Source organism: Schistocerca gregaria, chromosome X (assembly GCF_023897955.1).
Source record: "Schistocerca gregaria isolate iqSchGreg1 chromosome X, iqSchGreg1.2, whole genome shotgun sequence".
Taxonomy (NCBI): Eukaryota; Metazoa; Arthropoda; class Insecta; order Orthoptera; family Acrididae; genus Schistocerca; species Schistocerca gregaria.
This window is the reverse complement of record NC_064931.1, coordinates 531,990,980-532,014,288: the sequence shown is the minus strand read 5'-3', so window position 1 is coordinate 532,014,288 and position 23,309 is coordinate 531,990,980. Positions and strand designations below refer to the sequence as shown.

The 23,309-nt window shown below is 42.7% G+C and overlaps 1 protein-coding gene across 2 annotated transcripts in view; it reads left to right on the top strand.

The window, feature by feature from the left end:
- Positions 1-23,309, top strand: part of LOC126297652 (set1/Ash2 histone methyltransferase complex subunit ASH2) — a 154,079-nt gene that overhangs the window by 96,926 nt on the left and 33,844 nt on the right. For both annotated transcript variants that reach the window (XR_007552559.1, XM_049988735.1), the window contains exon 8: positions 264-408. Coding sequence is in view for 1 of the 2 variants with exons in the window: in XM_049988735.1 (XP_049844692.1) it covers positions 264-408 (145 nt within the window). In the remaining variant the exon portion in view is untranslated. The remainder of the gene's footprint in view (positions 1-263; positions 409-23,309) is intronic.

The window sequence follows — 23,309 nt, the reverse complement described above, 5'->3', positions numbered from 1 at the left end:
GGAAAAATTCTGGTGGATTGTAAATGATTTACAAAGTAATGGTGACAATTCACTGAGTAATAGAAGCATTGAGTTATCAGTTTAGTGAGCTGAATCCAGCTCTTACTGTCATTTCCAGTCTCTCTATTATCTCAAGAGTATACGAAGAAAGCTCTTAAAGTGTGCAGCATATTCTCCACTCAAAAGAATAAGTAAAATATGTAGTTCTGTTCATTTATAGTAATGTGTGTGTTGGTCTGGAGGGCATGTTTGTTCTGTTACAGCTGTTACCGCAGGTATCTGGTATTACGAAGCTACTATAGAGGATATGCCAGAAGGCTCAGCAACAAGAATTGGATGGGGCCAAAATTATGCAAATCTGCAAGCACCCCTGGGATATGATAAATTTGGGTATTCATGGAGATCTAGGTAGGATATTTCTATGAACAGCTATATATACTTATTGGGGTATCTAAAAAGTTGTATCATTACAATCTGTTTGTCCAATAACTTGTCACCATAAAATTGGTGTGTGTGTGAGTGTGTGTGTGTGTGTGTGTGTGTGTGTGTGTGTGTGTGTGTGTATATTTTCGTTGCTGATATATACAAAACTTGTTGCCACAACTCATGTAGCTTGATCATTAGGTCAAAATAAATTTGAATTTACGACAAATTATACTGTCTGAACATCCAAAATTCTCAAAATGCAAAACTGCACAAGTCGTTATTATTTTGATTTGATTTTATGTAATTAACAATAATAATGTATTCTGCATGAATACTGTTCTCCAGCAATGTTCCACATAACTTCTTGTGAGAGACTGAAGTCTCTGAGGCAAGTTCAAGTGCCACACTTTTGCGATAGTGTCTGTGGTAACGAATTGCTGGTTTCTTGACAATTTTTACATTTTTCTTTTTAGCTCCATCCTCTCAACTACAGCTCATCAACTTCAAATGATTTGGAGATGGCTGGGGAGAAACGAAAGATCTTGTCTGAGAAATGTGTGTATAAAATTATGCGTGCCTTTTTTACTTAATGTTTTTGCGGCTTTGGAACACTGTTTTCTTTTTCAAAGTACCAGTAGGATTTCTGCCTATCTTGTTTGCCAAGAAACTTGACTGATTACCTCGCCGAAGGTATGTTAAAGAACTGTAAAAGTGAAACTTCCTGTCAGACAAAAACTGTGCGCCACACAGAAACTTGAATTTGCGACCTTTCCACCAGTACCTCATCTCCAGTAGAGCACATACCTGCCAAAGGAAAAGGTCCTGAATTCGAGTCTCGGTCCACCACACAGTTTTAATCTGCCAGGAAGTTTCATATCAGCGCACGCTTCACTGCAGAGTGTACTAAACATTTTGAAGAATTTTGGCCACTCAGTGGCAGGCATTTGCAATTCCCCGTGTTACAGTTGATAGCATTTTATATTCTGATAAGAGAGTAGCACTTCAGTGTGATAGCAGCCAGATCTCAGTGTTAACAAAGGTCCAAGTAATAGTCAATCATACAAGATCTTTGTGCAGCATTGAATGATGTTATCCTTTCCTGTCCTAACAAACTTTGTTTTCAAACATCTTTTATCTTACTGCAGAGCGAGCTGAATTGTGACTTATTCATCTCGTGATGTACATTGCAATCCATTTGGTTTGCATATTGGAGAATTTTTAAAAATTTAAGGGAGACTTACAATAATTTTTACACAAATAAATAATGAGATAATACTAAAATAATATTTCTATGAAGTGATATATATTCTTATTGGGGTGTGTAAAAAAAGTTATACTGCTCAAATTTCCAGTCCGTCCTGCTGCATAAATTAGTCCAAGGGGCAATAGCATTTTAATTTATCATGAAAAATCCTATATAGTGATATGCCTGGGTATATATTTTGAGGCTGTGTGTGTGTGTGTGTGTGTGTGTGTGTGTGTGTGTGTGTGTGTGAGAGAGAGAGAGAGAAAGAGAGAGAGAGAGAGAGAGAGAGAGAGAGAGAGAGAGAGAGAGAGAGAGAGAGAGAGAGAGATATGGTTTCCCTCAAATAATTCCTGTGCGGTATGCAAAACGATAATTCACAATGTGTAAGTATGGAAGACACGACACCTCTTGAAACTTGCAAGCAAAGACATTTTACCTTTCAAAGTTGGATGTGAAACTTTGTTTTCTTGTGACGACAGAGTTACTCATTGACAAGGGAACCAAATACAGTGCAGTGAGTGCTGAAGAATTGCTACCTCAGCCAACCACCACCTGGAGAAATTTAAAGGAAACTGCCAACTGTGTGTTGAGCTGTTTCTAGATAGGAGAGGAATGTTTTTGGCGATGTAGGAGAGGCACTAACAGTTGATTTAGCGAGTAATTCACATTGTAAAATAATTGTAGTGACTGCACTTCACATTAACAATGAAAAAGGAGAACTTGAGGATAGAGTACTGTGCACAAGAGATTTTGAGAGTGATACTGAAAAAACTGGAATAGTATTAAACATGAACTGATAATTATATTATGCCGGTCAGATTTACTCAGCACTGTGCATCAGTAACAGAGGTCCAAACATTGTAGTCACACTTTGTTAATATAAGTGTGTCTCATGCTTAGTGCCTATTTTCAATACCGTGCTGGAGCACACAACTGGAGGATATACCAGTGATCAGTGTGATGTGCAGCAATTAATAAATTATTGTCAAGTTGTCAACTTTTTTAAAAGATCTTGGCCTTCAGGCCCTACTGCAGAAGTCATTGAAAGGAGATGTGGACACATGATGTAGCAGCAAACTAGACATATTTGAGTCAATTAACTCACAGTGGTTCAAAGTTCTAGTAATTCCTCCCCCCCCCCCCCCCCCCCCCAAAAAAAAATAGTTTACTTAACCCTGTTGACAAAAAATATTGGAAGATGTATTAAACTTTCTGACACCATTTAAAAATGTTTTCCGTGATCTTTAAGCCTCCAAAAATACCAACGCTGTATATCTCTATGTATTGTGAAAGCTGGAAGTGCTCTTCTCTAGGAAGAAGAGGTAAAATGTCATTTCTAAGAGAACAAAACCACTTTTAATCAATAAATGGGAAGTAACAACTATGCATTAACTCACCATGTTTAGCTTACAAATTCTTGGCAGTAACAAGCAACAAGATGAAGTTATAAAAGGAAGCTAGGAATTAGGTTGCAAGAAAGTTTCTACAATTTCTATCACATCTGAGGCTCCTGAAAAGAAATATAAACCTAATGGATTTTTGAACGAATTTGGAGATTCTTTGAAAGATGAATCCACAAGAAAAATCATTGTTGCCACATATGACATTTCGAAATATATCAATAACAGACTCCAGTTTGTGGAAGGCAGCGAGCTTATAGCCTGGTTGTGTGGACAAGAGAGTACGTATTCACAGCTTTCCAAAGTGGCATGTTTTATGCACTGCATTTCCAGCACTCCAGATGATATCTTCGTATATAGTAATCTTTCAGACTAAACAGGTACCTCTATAGCTTCTCTTATTTCACTATCTTTCTTAAAATTGTAAGAATCATTTCAATATTTTTCAGTGTTTGAATCAGAATTAAATGGAAAAAGGACATACTTAATCCAAAATCTATGAATTTCTATATGAAAGACCCCCACAAGATATTTTTATTATCTTTACTTTCCACAATAAAAAAATTTACCTTCAAAATCAGATTTCTGGAATATTGTGAAACTAAATTATGATGATCTAAGTACCTACCTAAACTTTTAACATGCATGTCAGTAATATTATTCTTACGGTGCTTCATCTCTCGATCATTGTTTCTCCCCCTCGTACAGGTGTATTTTGGAGCATAGTCGCTTACTGTGAACAGTCAAAGGACCCCCCCCCCCCCCCCTCCCCGGTTTGGGGGTTAGAATTGGCCCGCAGCATTCCTGCCTGTCGTAAGAGGCGACTAAAAGGAGTCTCCAACGTTTCGGATTTTCTGTGATGGCCCCCCTCTCGTGTTTGATTTCCACCTTTTCTAAATTTCTGTTGATAGTTGCTTGCCATTTGGGGAAGGACGTCTTATGTGGTGGTATTTGTTTGTCAATTGTGCACCGAGATCTTGCATACTGCTTATTGTCGTGTGGCAGGCTTGGCCCCCTCAGTCTTCTAGGTTACCTACTTCTCGTCTCCTGCGCCATAGCATCCTTCCCGCCTCCGACAGTTCTGGACCATTTTGGCAGTCGAAATCCAGTGCGGTAGCCAGTCCGTCGTGGTGGGGTTATCAAGTACCCTCTTTGTGGTAGCCTCCTGACAACACAGGAATCGCACTGCTGGTGCCCGAGCTGTGACCTCCCCGCATATGCCAAGTAGTAGGTGCCCATCCTTTCTGGGGCACCAGGACTCCCATCAATGGCAATCCCACCAGGTGGCCCTTGCTGCGACTGGGTGGCGCCTGTGGAGAGAGCCCCTGATCGGAGTGGGTGGCAACAGAGTGGATGACCCACAATGAAATGGGTTAAATCAACTCGAGCTGGTGGGCACTCGGGCCCAGCAATCTAAGCACATCCAAAATGACTTTGATGCTGCAACCTATGATTCTCGATCATTCCCCTCTCTGGCCACGCCTTGGGAGGATCATAGGGTGACTCGTTCTCGTGAGCCGTATTCGCCTCGGTACCTAGTTTGCTGCAGGACTGATGCAGAGACCTTTCAGGCAATGAAGCCCCAGTTTTTCATAGACGCTTCAAGTGTTGGAAGTTCAGTCATGTGCAGGGATTGTGGTCGTCCTCGGGCGCTCTGTGTGTGCGCCTCCTCCCACTTGTGTCAACTGGGGGAAGCTCTTCTCCCCCTTCTGACCTGACTGCCCTGTTCTCCATAAGGAGTGACGGATCATGGAAATAAAAACTCTGGACAGGCTCATCTATCAGGATGCGAAGAGGAAATATGAACGCCTACATCCTGTGCAGATGACTACATCGTATGCTGTGACTGCGACTTTATTGCCCCCTGGTGGCGACAGCTGTCCCTGTGGTTGTTAAGCCTCCAGTGGGTCCTCAGGGTCACCCTGGCTCTTCCTCCCTGTCTGTGATGGGGGACACTGTTTCTTCTGGTGCTCCCAAGGTACCGCCTTTGGGAGACCAACCCCCCAAATGACGGGGACATCAGGACCCCCCCCCCCCCCATGCCCAAAGTACATCAGCCTCCTCCGCCTTCTCTCGCATGGAAAGGGTTCCTTGGAAGTCTGCCTTCTAAGGCTACCTCCAGTGCGACAGCTGACATCAGTCAGTGGCTCAAGGAGCCACAAGCAGTGGATTGAAGAGCTTCCCACTCTTTGTCCCTGACACTCCTGAGTCTCCCTCCGATGTTGCTCCTAAGGAGCCGAAGGAGGAGGTGAAGAAGAATAGGCTGGGTAAGACGGGCGAGGTTCAGGTTGCCTCTGTGCCCGCTGTTCCTACCAGCTCTGTCTGAGGATGATTTGCAGATTTTGGTGTCCCCAATGACCTCAGTCGTGCCCCTACCTCAGATGCACTGATTCTCAATTCAGCCTCTCCTTGGGTGGCGGTTGATGACCTAGCGGCTTAATTTGCCTCCTCGGACCCTTCACGCATTTTCTGGCCGTGGACAATGTCATCCTCCAATGGAATTGCTGCGGTTTCTTCCACCACCTTACTGTTGTCCCCCGACAACTTCTCAGCCTCCACCCTTTCTTCTGTATTGCTCTCCAGGAAACTTGGTTTCTGGCATTGCAAACCCCTACCCTCCATGACTATCAGGGTTATTATAAGAATCTGGCAGCTAATGAGAGGGTATCTGGTGGTGTCTGCATTTATGTTCTTCACTCTCTTTACAGTGAGCGTGTCCCTCTTCAAACACCTTTAGAGGCTGTTGCTATTAGGATTTGGACACCGCAGGCTGTTACTTTCTGCAGCATTTATCTTCCACCAGATGGTGATATCCTGCAGCATGTATTGGCTGCACTGGTGGCCCAACTGTCACCACCTTTTCTGTTACTGGCGGATTTAATACCCATAACCCTTTGTGAAGTGGGTTGGTGGCAATGGGCTGAGGCACTGTTGTTGAGCAGGTGTTGGTGCAGTCCAGTGTTTCTCTCTTAAATGATGGTGCCTCCACACATTTCATTGTGGCACATGGCACGTACTCAGCCATCGACCTTTCAATCTGCAGCCCTGGCCTTCTACCATCCGTCCATTGGAGTGTGCACGAAGACTTGTGCAGTAGTGGTCACTTTCCGATGTTTCTGTCACTGCCGCAGCCGCACACTCCTGGGCACCTCCCAACGTGGGCTTTGAATATGGCTGACTGGGACTCGTTTGCCTCTATTGCCACTATTGCGCCTCTTTCTCATGATACCATTGATGTTGTGGTTCACACGATAACCACCAGCATCACCTCTGCGGCAGAATCTGCAATCCCCAGCTCTTCTGGGTTTCCTCAGTGGAGGCCTGCACCTTGGTGGTCACCGGAGATTGCTGAGGGGATTCGAGATAGCAGGCGGGCACTCCAATGTCATATTCCCTTTAAGTGGCTCCGTGCCTGAGCCTGTCACCTTATTCGCCAACGGAAACAGGCGTGCTGGGAAAGGTATGTCTCCACCATTAGCATCCGTACCTCTCCATCACAGGTTTGGACCAAGATTAGGTGACCCTATGGATATCAGACCCCCGTCAGTGTACCTGGGCTTTCCCTGAATGGAGCAGTCTATACTGAATCGGACATGATTGCAGAACTCTTAGCAGACCTTACACTCTGAGTTCCGCTTCTATGAATTGCCCGCTGGCCTTCTGCTCCCTGAAAGAGCGGTTGGAACATCGGAGCCTTTCATTCCATACATGCCACCCCAAATTGTACAGTGCTCCCTTCATTGTGCGGGAATTCCAAAGTGCCCTAGCCGCTTGCACTGATACGGCTCCCGGGCCAGATCGCATCCACTATCAGATGCTCAAACAGCTCTCTGTGGATTGCCAGCGACACCTTGTAGACCTTTTCAACCGGATCAGGGTTGAGGGTGAGTTCCCATCTCAGTGGCAGAAAAGCATTATCATACCAGTGCTGAAGCCTGGCAAGAACCCACTGGAGGTGGACAGCTACCGCCCCATTAGCCTCACCAACACTGTGCAAGCTGCACGAATGTATGGTGAAGCCGGAGTTAGAGTTGGCTACTTGAGTCTCGGGGGCCTTCTGTCTCAGGGTGGGTGGGTTCCGTAAGGGCCACTCTGCCACCGATAATCTATCACATCTTCATCACGCTTCATGGGTGGGGTCTTAGGAGCCTGCTCCTGATTTTTATTCAAAATTTTCTTTCGCTTCGTTCCTTCCGCGTACAAGTTGGTCTCTCACGTGGTTCCTCCTGAGTCCAGGAGAATGGGGTCCCACAAGGTCTTTGAGTGTCTGCATCTTTTTAGTTGCTATCTATGGGCTAGCTGCAGCTGTGGAAATGTCCGTATCTGCTTTTTTGTATGCTGATGACTTTTGTCTGTACTATATCTCCAATGGCATTGCGGTTGCTGAACGGCAACTATAAGGCACTATCCGCAGGGCACAGTCTTGGGCCGTCATGCACAGCTTCCAGTTCTTGGCCCGTCATGCACAGCTTCCAGTTCTTGGCCCCCAAGACTTGCGTCACACATTTCTGCTGGTGTCACACTGTTCACCCTGATCCACGGCTTTATCTTGATGGTGAACCTCTTGCCGTGATGGAGACGCATCGGTTTTTGGGCTTGCTTTTTGATACCCGGTTGACTTGACTCCCCCATATTCAGCAGCTTAAACTTGCTGGCGCCATCTTAACACTATGTTGCTTGAGTCACACCAGCTGGGGTGCCGATCGGTCTACCCCTCTCTGACTTCAGCACAAGTTGAATCAGTCCCATTTCGATTATGGGAGCTTGGCTTATGGTTCGGCATCGCCTTCGGTGTTGCGGTTGCTTGAACCCATCCTTCACTGCGGAATCCGACTCACCACTGGAGCTTTCTGCACAAGCCCTGTCACCAGTCTTCTTGTGGATCCGGTGCCAACGACTGCTAGCCGCTTATGCTGCGCATGCTTGTAGCTTGCCCAGACATCCCAATTACCGTCTCCTGTTCCGCAACTCAGTCATCCATCGTCCGGAATGGCGACCCCGGTCAGGGTGTCAGATTGCGATTCGCGTCTGGTCTCTACGCTCAGGGATTAAGTTTTTCCCTCTCCCACCTCCTTTCTGGACCCATGTCTGTATACCCCCATGGTGTGTGCCCCGTCCATGCTTTCAGCTGGATTTGGCGCAAAGTTTGAAAGACTCAGTCCCTCCTGAGGCCCCCCGCTGCCACTTTTTTCCATCCTCGCCACGTTTGCTGGCTCTGTCATAGTCTATACTGACTGTTTGATGGTTGCTGATCGAGTTGGTTATGCTTTTACTCTTGGGGATCGCTCTGAACGACACTCTGTGGATGTCTGCTTCTGCCGAGCTGAGTCCATCATCTGTAGTGACTTCCTGAGCAATTTAAGTGTGTCGACCAGTGTTTTTCTCACTCTTGTCTGGTCATGACTATCTAGGACTCCCTCCATACTCGTGGTTTTTGCGTGGACCCCAGGTCATGTCGGCATCTCGGGTAATTAACAGGTTGACAGACTGGCCCACAGGCTGTTGGTGCAACGGCCATGGAGATTGGCCTTTCGGAGAGTGATCTCCAGTCAGTTTTGCGGCAGAATATCCTTGGTACGTGGGGTGTTGAATGGCGCACCCTGTTTTCACCCAACAAACTTCAGGTCATCAAGGAGACTACCAGTGTGTGGTGCTCCTCCTTGCGGGCCTCTCTCAAGGACTCCATTGTAGTTTGCAGTCTACGCATTAGCCACACCTGGCTGACGCACAGTTATTTATTGCGCCACGAGGACCTATCTCTGTGTCGCTGTGATTCAGCATTGACAGTGGTCCAAATTTTGTTGGACTGTCTGCTTTTAACTGCACTCAGGCAGATGTTCACAGTGCCTGATACGCTCCCTGCACTTCTAGAGGATGACGCTGCCAGTTTTGAGTTTTATTCACGCAGGGGGGGGGGGGGGGGGGCTTTTATCGCTTGATCTCAGGGTTTGTGTCTTTTTTTGTGTTGAGTCTAGCCTTTGGTATATGGTTTTAGATTGGGGTTTCTAGTGTCTCTCTTGGTGGTTGGCTTTTCCTTTTGTTTCCATGGTCGGCCAACCACTGTACAACTCTGTGCGCTTTTCATTCCCATTTTTTCTGGTCTTTGTCTGTGTCTTTCTTGTTCTGTGTCATCCTTTGTTATCTGTGTTGCTTGTTTTTATTCCTTGTGCATTTTCATGGTCATGGAAAAAGGGGCCGATGGCCTTTGTAGTCTGATCCCTTCAACCAATCAAAGGGGCCAGCACAGTGGAGGCTTGTGATACATCAGCTGCATCTTAAACGATTGCCAATTTCATACTCGTAACCCCCTCTACCACTTAGGCTCAGAGCTACTACAGTGAGCACGCCTGTTCCATGAGGAATTGTTGGAACAGCTTGTCCTAGAGTGTAAAACAGTTTGCATAATTTAATAAGCCAAATGCTGTAATTTGCCACAGTAACATCATCTCAATAATAACTATGATTATGGTTTTAAGCAAAGTTACTATCACAGACTCAGAACAAATAACACTGTATAGGTTTGACTACACAGTGCTCTGGGGAAGAATATATGCATTTTTAACACTTCCAAGGGTTAAGGACAGCTACATGTTATTCTTCCTGATTTTCCGCACTTTTATATTTGCATTCTGTTTCCATCCTATAAGCGTCTGTCTTAATACATTTGAGGAATTCCTGTTTCTTTTGGAGTAACACAGTTCTATCACACAATTTTGAAATGCAACCACAATGTAAATGGGCTCTCTGAGGAAAATGAGTTCTTCGAAATTTTCATTTTGTAATCTTACTCCCATTTGTAAATTACGTAAGCCATAAATAATGTTGGGTATAAAATTGTTGAATCTATGAACTTTTATGTTAAGTATATTTAAAAGTCAGTGATGCAGTGCTCGTTACAAAGAGAATAGTAATGTGTAACATCGACATTTCTCATCAATGGCTTTCTACATAAATAAGGAACAAATATACTTTATGTAACTTGTATATTGGAAAAAAAACCTGAAATGTGATATGACTGTCATTGAAATATATCCAGCCTTAATTAGCATCGAAGCTGAATGTGAACTTTGGCAGATGAAAATTCAAGGTAGGTGCAAGCCTTTTTGTCTGAGCATTGGCAGGTTAAGATGATATACAGAACTTTAACAGAGATCAGATAGCATTTTTTTTTAAATCCGCATAAACCTCTATCTGTAGTCCTCAAACATGCATCATTAGTGTGCAACATATTGTATGGACTCCTCTACATCTATATTGTGCCGGTAGGACACACACTGCTGGGGTTGCAGTGTGCTCAGTGGACTGGCAATAGGGGTTGTGTTAGTGATATACATGGAGGGAGGAGTAGTAGGGATTGGGGACGAGTAGCTAGTGGCTCGGAGAGGCAGCAGGTGTGCAAGATAGGAATGTGGGAGGGAGGGGTGGCGAGGGCTACATATGGGTATAGGAGCCAGTGAAGTGTGGTGCACAATGAAGATGACAGAAGGGTGGGTTGGGACAGGGTGACAGAACAAAGGAAGGAGAAACTGTTAGGTAGATGATGTGGTTACAGTAGGTTAGCACAGGTAGAGACCAGGAGGAGTTGCCACCTTTACTCCTAAATATGTGCTCACCATGTAGGATGTTCCCAGGAGGAATGGTCAATATTCAGGGAAACGGCAGGAAAGATCAAGGTGTATACGACCCGAGAGATCCAGAAAAAACCCGCGAATTTTTTAGAATTCCGGGGAATTTTTTCTGTTTTAGTTTTCAGTTAAATTTTTGTAACATGCACAGGTAAGAACCAGTACTCCGACGAAGGATATTACTGTATCCCGCTACTGCAGAATAACTCTTCAACAATAAAACATAAACGAGAGAAAAAACGAAAATAACTTAAATTGCAAAGGAAATGTACCTTACCACCACCACCAACACCACCCAGTGCTCATGTAAGCATGTGCCAACAGCAAAATGTGTCAAAGGCTTTAGGAAGACTATGCAATGCTTCATAACAGTAAGTTGCCTCCGATGAGCGTGAAATCACAACAGTTTACATGAAATTCTTTTTAGCAGTTACGTGCGGGATAACTTAACCTGTGATTCTAGCAGGGTTAGTGAAGTTAATCGGCGAACAAATTTTGACCATGACAGGAATAGCTACACAATTTGTGATGACAAGATTGTTTGTTATAATGGAGAAGGAGAAGAAATTGGGACATTATATAAATTATGAAGAATAAGATGATTCCAAATTTATATAACAATTTCACAATACTACTTTTCGATCTCATTCTTGAGAAACTGGTGCGTGTGAATGAAATGTGAAACTATTTCCTGACATTACGCTTTTTGCTTGTAATAGGCCTAATAGGCATTTGATATTGGTACTTCGTGAATTATATTGTCTTGTTATAAAAATGGCCATTTGTGCCAAAAAAGTCTTGTTTATTCAGTGTGTGTTACAAAATTGCTGCAATATTAGAAAGGCCTGTTTTATTTTATCTAGCAGACAGTGACAAAGTAGCCATAATCAGATCGAGAAACCACACCAGTCTTGGGGCATATTTGTGTTAACAAATTTTTCAGTATTAGATAACGACATTTCGATTTTTCATGTAGCAAAAAACATTTGATGAACTTTGATGAGGTAATAGATCCTTTCACAGAAAGGAAACTACGCCATGTAAAGCTGTAGCAAGATTAGAGAGAGAAAAAGAAAAGGCTAGGAGCTAAGGATTGAAGAAATTGGTAATTTCTTGCTTGTCTCTTGTCTTTATTGGTTTTAGGTATCCTATTATTAATTTTATGTCACACAAAACAGCAAGTTATTAGCTAATAGGCAATAAATAGCGCATATTTTCTGAAGAGTTCTCGTTCTCGCGACTGCAAATAATCCCATCCACTATTAATCGCGAGGTGTTTATGTTTTTTTTTTTTTTTTTAGAAAAAAGATGGCCAGGCTGTCAAACCGCTTGAATGGGGGCAGGAGAAGCACGACAGGACATTTCAATTTCCACCGTCCTGAATATAGTTTGATGGCATCCATTACTAAATGTGCACGTTTCAATTCCACGGACGAAATACAGTGACATGCGATAGATTAATGCTGTCTAAAGAGGCGGGGCACTGCACTTTGGCACACTTAAGACCAAACAACATATTTCCTCGAACACATATGTTTTATGTTTCAGACTTTTCATGAAGATGTGTGCTACAAGATGAACATATTTTTGAAAATTCGATTTTTTAGTAGTATCGACCCAGTTAACACTTATTAGATCCGGGGGACGATGCACAGGGCGGTCTGAGTTTAGTGGGTAGTCTCCACGTGACCCATGTTTACATTTAGTGATTTTGCTGTTTCTCCTTCGTTTACTCTCACGTCAAATGAAAACAAACGAATATCTGTGGCCAGGCGCTATCAAATGAATTAACACACATTCACTAATTACGGAAGGCTAATATACACTCCTGGAAACTGAAATAAGAACACCGTGAATTCATTGTCCCAGGAAGGGGAAACTTTGACACATTCCTGGGGTCAGATACATCACATGATCACACTGACAGAACCACAGGCACATAGACACAGGCAACAGAGCATGCACAATGTCGGCACTAGTACAGTGTATATCCACCTTTCGCAGCAATGCAGGCTGCTATTCTCCCATGGAGACGATCGTAGAGATGCTGGATGTAGTCCTGTGGAACGGCTTGCCATGCCATTTCCACCTGGCGCCTCAGTTGGACCAGCGTTCGTGCTGGACGTACAGACCGCGTGAGACGACGCTTCATCCAGTCCCATACATGCTCAATGGGGGACAGATCCGGAGATCTTGCTGGCCAGGGTAGTTGACTTACACCTTCTAGAGCACGTTGGGTGGCACGGGATACATGCGGACGTGCATTGTCCTGTTGGAACAGCAAGTTCCCTTGCCGGTCTAGGAATGGTAGAACGATGGGTTCGATGACGGTTTGGATGTACTGTGCACTATTCAGTGTCCCCTCAACGATCACCAGAGGTGTACGGCCAGTGTAGGAGATCGCTCCCCACACCATGATGCCGGGTGTTGGCCCAGTGTGCCTCGGTCGTATGCAGTCCTGATTGTGGCGCTCACCTGCACGGCGCCAAACACGCATACGACCATCATTGGCACCAAGGCAGAAGCGACTCTCATCGCTGAAGACGACACGTGTCCATTCGTCCCTCCATTCACGCCTGTCGCGACATCACTAGAGGCGGGCTGCACGATGTTGGGGCATGAGCGGAAGACGGCCTAACGGTGTGCGGGACCGTAGCCCAGCTTCATGGAGACGGTTGCGAATGGTCCTCGCCGATACCACAGGAGCAACAGTGTCCCTAATTTGCTGGGAAGTGGCGGTGCGGTCCCCTACGGCACTGCGTAGGATCCTACGGTTTTGACGTGCATCCGTGCGTCGCTGCGGTCCGGTCCCAGGTCGACAGGCACGTGCACCTTCCGCCGACCACTGGCGACAACATCGATGTACTGTGGAGACCTCACGCCCCACGTGTTGAGCAATTCGGCGGTACGTCCACCCGGCCTCCCGCATGCCCACTATACGCCCTCGCTCAAAGTCCGTCAACTGCACATATCGCGGCATGCTACCAGTGTTAAAGACTGCGATGGAGCTCCGTATGCCACGGCAAACTGGCTGACACTGACGGCGGCGGTGCACAAATGCTGCGCAGCTAGCGCCATTCGACGGCGAACACCGCGGTTCCTGGTGTGTCCGATGTGCCGTGCGTGTGATCATTGCTTGTACAGCCCTCTCGCAGTGTCCGGAGCAAGTATGGTGGGTCTGACACACCAGTGTCAATGTGTTCTTTTTTCCATTTCCAGGAGTGTATGTTATTAGTTTCAGATTTTGTTTCCGGCCTTCTGACAGTCAAGCATTAATCACCCTGCAGAACAATGAAGTTATTTTTGTCTGTTTGCTAAAGAAATTTGACTTCTGTTAACCTTTTCGGCAGAGGCAGTCAATGTATTTGAAACGAAATGATTAATTCCACAGTACTGGCTAGTTTCAACTGTTCGCAGCATTTCAAGTGCACATTTTCATCTTCTCCCATGTATGGCATTATGCCATAATAAAGAACCAAACATGATTATAATACCGTACTGGTGCTCCAAGAAAATTTACATCCCGAAAATCACACTGATGAGCTTAATGTAAGGTCGAGGTCTACTTCACTGGGAATCTGGAAATATGAATGTGCACTTTACGTATGCATTTTAAATGTGCACATTTTAGTATGGTTCACGAAATTCTGATGCTCTTGGAGTATCCTCTTATGTCTTGTTTCTTTTATGACATTATGTATGATCTTTCAGTGTTTACCACGTACGTACATACGGGCTTCCTATGCCATGGTAACTGCGCGAGGGGTGTGTCACCTGTTATCTGCTTTCTCTGGCAACTGCTTGAAACGAAAAACGGGAAAATATTTGGAATAGTGGTTTGAAAAGTGTTAGTTTCAAAGTAACTATACTTTTATGTAAGTTGAACTCTGTGCGAGAATGTACAATGAATTTATTAAATTACAGAGCGTTTGACTCTCATTTAAAAATCAACTCTTTGATGACAAGCCATTTAGAAGAATTTCGAAACCTGAAGATCAGACATTTGTCATTATTAAAAATTTTACTGGCACATTCGTGTGATTTATCTTACAGTGATTATATTTTCAAGCTTAGCTTCTGTTGTAGCCTATTAACCTCAGAGACCAATATTATACGTGAACGCTTTTCTTTTCTTGTAGCAACACTATGTATATTAATTTAAACTATTAACTTTCCCTGTTTGTGTGTTCGTGCTACTTAACAGTGACCTTGCTGTTGGCTGGCTACATCGGCTCGCGACATCACGTGACATGAGCAATAACTATAACTGGCGTACAAAAGCTCATCGCAATCTCCGATTTCAATGATTCGGAAAGTAACATGCGTCTGGTGGAATTTCAATGTATACTTTCGTAATACGAAAATACGCGGCGTACATGTTGCTGCACATCAAAGATATTTTCCGGCCACGTAATTCAACGCCCGTGTATAAACCCATAACCATTCAAAGGATCCATAAGTTTTGCAAGGAAAATATACTGTCACTTACCACGGAAAAGGTGTATTTTTAACCGGAAAATCCGGGAATTCTTTTTCTTGTCCACGTATACACCCTGAAGATCATTTACAACAAAAGGGTCTAGTAAACATGGGCAGTAAAATGCTTATCTTAAGAGCTCTGACAAATTCATCATCTTAGATACTGTGAAATAAACCTCTTCTACTGCAGACTCTGTTATTTCCATAATTTGAGAGGTAATAGTAGGGACCAAAATGAGGAAAAAATGTACAGTAAACATCGGCTCTAAAGTTCATACATTAAGAGTTAAGAGCACCTGTTCATCTTCGCTACTATGAAATTTTGCATTTTAGAGCCCATGTTTACTAAACATTTGGGCTTCAAATTATCATTCCTGTCATGTCCCTAAATATTGATCATTACTCCTGGGACTCCCTGTATTATTTGTAAGCATGCCATTCACGCAGTACATGGCTTGTTTCTAAATTCCCTGTGTGATTATTCTGATAATATGATCACTCTAAGTTTGAATTTAATGCACTTTAGCGGAAGTATTGCTAACTGCAGCATTATTAATTGCTCCTAGCCATTTGTAGCAAACAACTAAATCCTGCGACATGAATATTTACAAAGTCTAGATAATCTGAATCTTAAAAGAAAGAAGAAAAAAAAGCACCCAACTCGATCATCGTCAGCTGACTTTGAAAAATTTACATTTACTGTGCCAGATCAAAAACACACCAACATAATAATGCTACAGAGGTATTCTACATATAATTTGCATTTACAATTATCATCATAGTGTGTATTATGTATATGGCATTACAACTCATTAAGTCACATCAATGAATACAATTCATTTTTCATAAGAATTAGTTGATAGTTAGGACATGAACCATCCAAAACATATTTAATCTAAAAAGCCTTAAAAGTCAGTGGGAATTAAGTTGTGGCTTTAGAATAGCCATTGTGTTTGATTTTTGTGTGATTTCAAGACTGTAAGACTAACAGTCCAAGAGGATGTGTGGGAACAACTTTCTGCTGTTTAATTTTTATTGTAGAGTGAATTGAAGTAAGAAGTAAAATTGCTAAACTATGCATGTGTAGTATACTCATGTCCGTAAGTTAAAGAATTCCACGTAACGGTATGAAGGCAGCGCAAAAAATGGGTGCTAAAAGTTGCCAGAGCAACAATGGGATATGTGACAGTGTTTACAATAGGTCTACTAGAAAACTGAGTCTGGGCTGTTGGTAGCAAGTACACTACTACATTTGCATTCTGCAAGCACGCCTTACTGTGTGTGGTGGAGGAGTGTTCTGGGTACCACTATAATTCACCCTCATTCTTGTTTCATTAGTAAATAATGCACAAGAGTGACTGTTTACAATGAGGTGAAAAGTCATGAGATACCTCATTGTATCATGTTGGACGTGCTTATGCCCAGTGTAGTGCAGCAGCTACACATAGCATGGACTCAAGTTGTTGGAAGTCCACTGCAGAAATGTTGAACCATGCCACCTCTATAGTTGTACATAATTGTGAAAGTGTTGCCGGTGCAAGATTTTGTGTGTGAACTGACCTCTAGACAATATCCCATAAATGTTCAACGGGATTAATGTCCGGTGATCTGGGTGACCAAACCATTCGCTCACATTGTCCAGAATGTTCTGGAAACTAATTGGGAACTATTAAGGCCTAGTGACATGGCACATTGTCATCCACAAAAATTGCATCGTTTGGGAACGTGAAGTACATGAATGACTGCAAAGGTCTCAGAGTAGCTAAATATAATCCTTTTCAGTCAAAGATTTGTTCAGTTGGTCCAGAGGACCCAATCCACCCCATGTAAACAGAGCTCACACCATAATGGCGCCACCACCAGCTTGTACAGTGTCTCGTTGACCACTTGGGTCCACGGCTTCATGAGGTCTGCACCACTCTGTAACCATACCATCAGCTCTTAGCAACTGAAATCAGGACTCAGTTGTCTTTTGTCCAGCCGATATTATCATGAGCCCAGAAGAGGCTCTTCAAGGAATTTTCTGCCATTAACAAAGGTACTCGCATTGAATTCCTGCTGCTACTGCCCATTGATGCCAGATTCTGCCACACTGTCCTAGCGGATACATTCATTGTAGGCCTTGTACTTCACTCTGAGTTGTTTGTCTGCTTGCACTGACAACTCTACACAAACACCACTACTCTTGTTGGCCATAGTGAGAGATAATGTCTGAAAATTGGTATTCTCAGCACTCTTGACACTGTGAATATTGGAATATTGATTTCTGAAGTGCAGTGCACCATCCACCTAACTCCAACTACTGTTTCACATTCAAAGTGTATTAATTCCCATCGTGCAGCCATTATCACGTATGAAACCATTTCACGTAAATCACCTGAGTACAGATGACAGCTCTGCTAATGCACTCCCTTTTTATACCTTGTGTATACGATACTACTGCCATCTGTATATGTGTATATCACTGTACAATGACTTTTGACGCCTCAGTGTGTAAGCCTCTGTATGAACTTGTATATATCTGATTTCTCCTATTTGGTCATTTTGTAAGATAAGGTGGGCATAAGTATTATGTCGCTTGATCCTCCTCTGAATACAGTTGGATCCTTTACACACTAGTTTGCACCCTTTCTCCCCAAACGAACCAACCATTAGACATGGATTGGTTATCTCTGTTTTTGCATATAAGCAATTTTGCTTGCAGATACGTGTTAGTGTATTGTCTGTTGTGTTTGTTGAGCAGTCAGTCTTAAGTTCAGATTGGTAGAACAGTGGAGTTGCCCTTGACAGGGTCTGTACTTCAGATGTTGGGTAAAAGGGGGGGGGGGGGGGGGGAGGGGAAAGAAACAACATGCTTGTTGATGGAAAGAAGTTTGTACGTAGGACTTACTCATTAGGAACGAAGTTAAAAGTTTTAGATCACCATGAGAAAGGGGAGCATATTTTCCATTCAGCTCCCTTGGGACTTGGGCATCCAGTGTGAGAACTATTTGTGACATGTGGAATCAATCAGAAAAACTGCTCAACATTCAACTGTCTTCAGTGTCCATAGAGTGGCCAGATCTCACTTGGAGGTGATAGAAAGATGGGGAAAAAGTGCTAAGCTGTTGGAGGATTGAACATTGCAACCAACAGCACATGCCTTTCTCTGGAGATGCTGTTAAGCCGAAAGTCAAGAGCTTGTATGCAGGTTTAATGAAAGAGAAAGACGAGCAAGATCTTTGTTGACCAGCCCAAGTTGGTCTGATTACTTCAACAGGTTGTATACGGGGCAAGAAAAAAAATTCCCAGTTAAAAATACTTTTCCCAGGGTGAAAATACAATATTTCCATGTTGGGTGATAGTATAAGTACCCTCGGAGCTATAAAACTTTAAATCCTGGGAATGGTAAAAGTTTACACAGTCACAATGCACTTTAGTCAGCCAGTCGTAGTTCATTTCACATGGTCTCGCCAGACGACGACTGCAGATATTCAGAGCATAGGGCAAATGATGTAGCCAGCCTATCACTGTTATGTAGCACGAACACGCATAGGAGAAGTTCATGGTTGAAGTTTACATACGGTATAGCTACAAGAAAAGCTAAGCTTTCACATAAAGTATTGGCCCTTTTTTGTGTGTTTTCCTTAAAGATGTATAAACACAAATGTGCCTATAGAATTTTTAATAATGACAAATGGCTGGTCTTCTGGGCCCGAAATTTTTCGAAGTGGCTGGTTCTCAAAATGCTGTTTTAAATGAGTCAAATGCTCTGTAATTTGAGAAGTCATCGCACATTCTCACACTCAATATAATTAATGTTGCTTAAAAGGAAATATACTTCAGAAAGTAATGCTTCTCAAACCAACATTTGCAATATTTTTCCGCAACCTGTTATGCTGCAGCTACAATGGCCCCGATATTGGCGGATTCCGCTGACAATCGACATTGTCCGAAGATGACTCATCTTTCAAATCAGTACGCCACTACGAACACGGTCACACTGTAGACGATCTCATCACCCAAACTTGTATACTTCGGACGACAGTCTGTGAAATTCAAATCAGTTTGTTTTCTTCGGTCAAATCGACCGACATTCTCACATATTGGTTTTGAGAAGCTGATAAGTTTAATCCAAGAAAGAGTGAGTTTGTGGCGTCCTGAGTATAAAAATATCTTAATCGGGGACTATAGTTAGGAATCTGTGGACTGAAATCGTATGTTTATTGGAAACAACAAGTAGGCAAAATCCTTATCGGATCTTTTAAGTGTAATTATATCCTCAATAAATTAATTCGTTAGAGTGAGAAAAATGAAGTCCCTTATGCTTCAAGTTACTGTAGTGAGTCTTTTTGGGTTGTTGTAGGTGGACAATAAGTGCCTAAACATTATCATCAGTGCTTACAGGTGTTTTTATACCAATAGGGTAGTGATTCTGTTATATGAAGTGATCTGCAAATGTGATGTGTGCGTCCACTTTTCAGTACTTTGCGTGTTCAGAGTATCCTATTCTAAACTTTATTTTCACGCGTATACTAAGTGACAGTCATTGAAGGTTAATTAACATATGTTTGCACAATAGCGTTTCCATTCTTGCTTTTCAGGATCTCCACTAAATATCTTGCATATGTAAAGCCGAAGACTCATATGTGAAACACTTTCGGATAACGAAAGCTGATTTCGAGTAGTGACAGATATGTGATTTGAGCCCTGTTAAAAAATCCGATATTCACATTAAAGAGGCAATTCTGACTGAAGGTAAACCAGGCGTGTCACGTCAGTATTTGACATGTGACCATTAAATCTTTCCAGTATTCAGTCCTATATGACTTCTCAAAAGTACAATTTCAAAGTTTTTGCGTGATATGTTGGATGCTATATACAGTGTCCTGAGGGCTAATTAAAAAGCTGATACCTTCACTCTTACACCACAAATACTTTGAAATGTTGATTTTTATTCTTTTGCTAATTTTGAAGCTATGCTTTGTGCAAGTGCTCCAAAAAGACCCTGCTAGATTCTGATTATCTGTCGTTCCTTCATTAAATAATAGTTGCTGACACACAGATAAGTGTTATCCGTTAACCATTCATTATGGGCTCATAACGTCATTGGCAAAACACGAAGTTCACATGCTACCACTCTAGCATAATAAACCGTATTAGGAACAACGTATTTGGGAGAGATCATTAAAGAGGCATATAATTGAAACTATATATTTTCATAATATACACGATAGCAATGCGAAGAACATAAATAATGCCATGTTAAATACTAAGGTAGTGGTTCCTGACACTGATCGTTGGTGAGAAAAGGAAAGTGATGTCAAAAAATTCAAGCGGTCCTAACGCTTCTGGCATGGCGTTTTTCCGTTCATCTCATGTTTTCGTAAAACTTGTCTGGTAATTCCAATAACTGATGACTGTGTGTACAGCAGTCGTCACGTTCTTTTCGAGACTGATACAGCTTACTTACTTGCATTCGGCGTCTTCTTAATAGGAAACGCTGCACTGCAGCACTCATCTACAAGCACAGATTCATCGTGGTATCCATCCCACCCATGGAGGTTAAAGTTTAAAGTACTTCATACATAGACCAGATTCTAACCTAATCTTCTTGATCCCTGCCATTAACTGACGGAGGAGATCGCATCGTGCCCACTCTGTCGGCCGGCGTTACCGAGCGGCCTCTGGTGACGGAGTCTGACGACCGTTGTTGGTGCCACTGTGAATAGGTTCGTTTGAGTTGCCAGAATGCACATTATTGCGCAACTACGAAGACGAGCTCTGCTCAACGCCTTTCGTCGCATTTCTGTTTGGAATTCCGTGCGTGCTGGTGCATCAAGTGATCATGTGCAGCACTGTGGCATGTTCGGAGGGGACATACAGAGTTACTGTACTCAGGGCAAGTGTTTTATCATTTCCTATCGAGAGAGAGAGAGAGAGAGAGAGAGAGAGAGAGAGAGAGAGAGAGAGAGAGAGAGAGAGAGTGAAAATAAGAAAGCATTCCTTCGAATAACGTTCACTTAAAAAGTAGACCCTACAACTCAGAGTACCCTAATATTTTGTTATGTGGGGACTTGAACATAGATTTTTAATTTTTATTCGTACTCTACAATACTGTTACGTGACGTTTGTAATCACATTTACATCGACACAGCACTGCAAAAACAAGTAAGAAGGAATACAGATTTCGTGCAAAAATAAAAGTTTTTATATACACGAGAACTAAGGACAATAGGTTTTTGATGACTTTTTTCAAGCTGTATAAAAAACTAACAAAGTCAACTGTGAAGCCAAGAAACTGTATGAGTGGCAGTTTTTATTCTGCCCGAGGAGTAAATATAAACCCTTGTGGGGACTTACAATGATAAAACACAGTGTGCTACCAGTCTATACTTTACCGGAGAAAGGCGTCCTGTGAATTTAAGGGGTAAACAACAGAAATTAAGAAATAACGCAAAGCCAAGAGGAGGTACAAGACAAGTGTTGAAACATTGTTTCACAGAAGGCAGATTTGTAAAATTCTGGTAAAGCTGTCAATGTATTTGAAACAAAATATTTTAATCAGTATTGCTGACTAAATGCACCTGCGTAGTCATCTTCAAGTGGACATTTAGATAGTCAGTCGAACTCAAATTATGACATACAACAAACAGGACATCGGAATAACTTAAAACATACTGAATGCCCCATTCTGCGTAAAGCGCATGTTCATCTGCCCAGATTCACACCGAAACAGGTTCCTACTAGGTATTAAGCCTTTCAATGTTGTTTGCGGGACGCCTGTTTTCGTGGAGTGCCAATGCTGTATTATCTCATATTTGGTTCATTATTATGTCGTAATGCCATAGTGCCAGAAAATGAAAACGTGCACATGAAATACAGCAAACAGCTGTAGGATGAAACACTTCCGTTTCAAATAAACTGACAGTCTCTACGGGAAAGATCAATAAAAGCCAAATTCCTTTAGCGAACCGACGAAAATGACGTCTTTGTTCTGAAGACGATTAATGCTTGATCGCCAATAACGTGGAAATGCAATCAGAAAACTGAAACTAATAACATATTTTAGTTTCTGTAATTATGTGAATCCGACAGCTTTGGCGCGCCGGAAAATTTTTTTTGGGGGGCGCGTGGCTGCTTGCTGCTACTTCTTATATAGCTAAACAGCCACGCCACAAGTGACCAGAAGCGGAAGAAGGCGCCGCTCATACGTAACTTCGGCTCTGCGCATGCGTGTGAGCCCACCGGCAACTGCTCAAACGAAGCCAATGTAAACAGTTTCGATGTGTAGCTCATTAAATTGTAATTAGTGACGAAATATTGAGAGTCTTTGTCTTAAAGCCTTTGACACATTTTGCTGTCGGCAAACGTTAGTGTGTGCACTGTGTTTTCTTGGCAATCAAATTTTTATTTTATTGTTATTCCCACCGTTTGTTTTATTGCTACAATATTATTCTGCACTGCCGGGCTAAAGTAAAAGCCTTTGTTAGCGTATCAGTCAAAATTACAAAAGATTATCTGAAAACTAAAACAATGTAAAATTTCCGGAATTCTAAAAATTCCCTGGTTTTTCCCAGACAAAAAAAATGCCAGGTTTTTTTAATCAGATCTCAGTTGTCCCAGGGCATATACACTTCGTTTTGGCTCTCACAAAATTAAAATGACAGGAGAGGCAGGTGAAGTTTATAAACAGGTTTAATAAATTATGGGAGATAAGAGGCCATACTGCAAAGCAGGCTTTAACCACCGGGATTTAAAGCTACCAGGGACCAGTGCACTTTTCTTTTCAGAGTAACTGCTGCAGAGAGTTGTTAATTAAAACCTAATATGGTCTGCCACTCTCAAAATCATAGGGCACTAATGGTTGTGACAAGAGCACGCTGAGAGGTATTGGAGATGGAATAAAAAAGGCTCGATGACTTCTGCTATTTTCAGTGACTGTCATGTTAATGAACTAAATAGACAATTGAAAGCCTGTTGTGTGAGAAAGAAAAGAACCCTTTCACAATTCTTCTCCTCGATCTCAGCCACCTGCAATCCATGAATGATTAAAATAAAAACATTGAGGTCCAGTTTCGGCCACTGAACACTAAATCTGCACTGCGACTCGTGGGCAAGGGAATTATCTGTACATTCAAGCCACGCTATCTG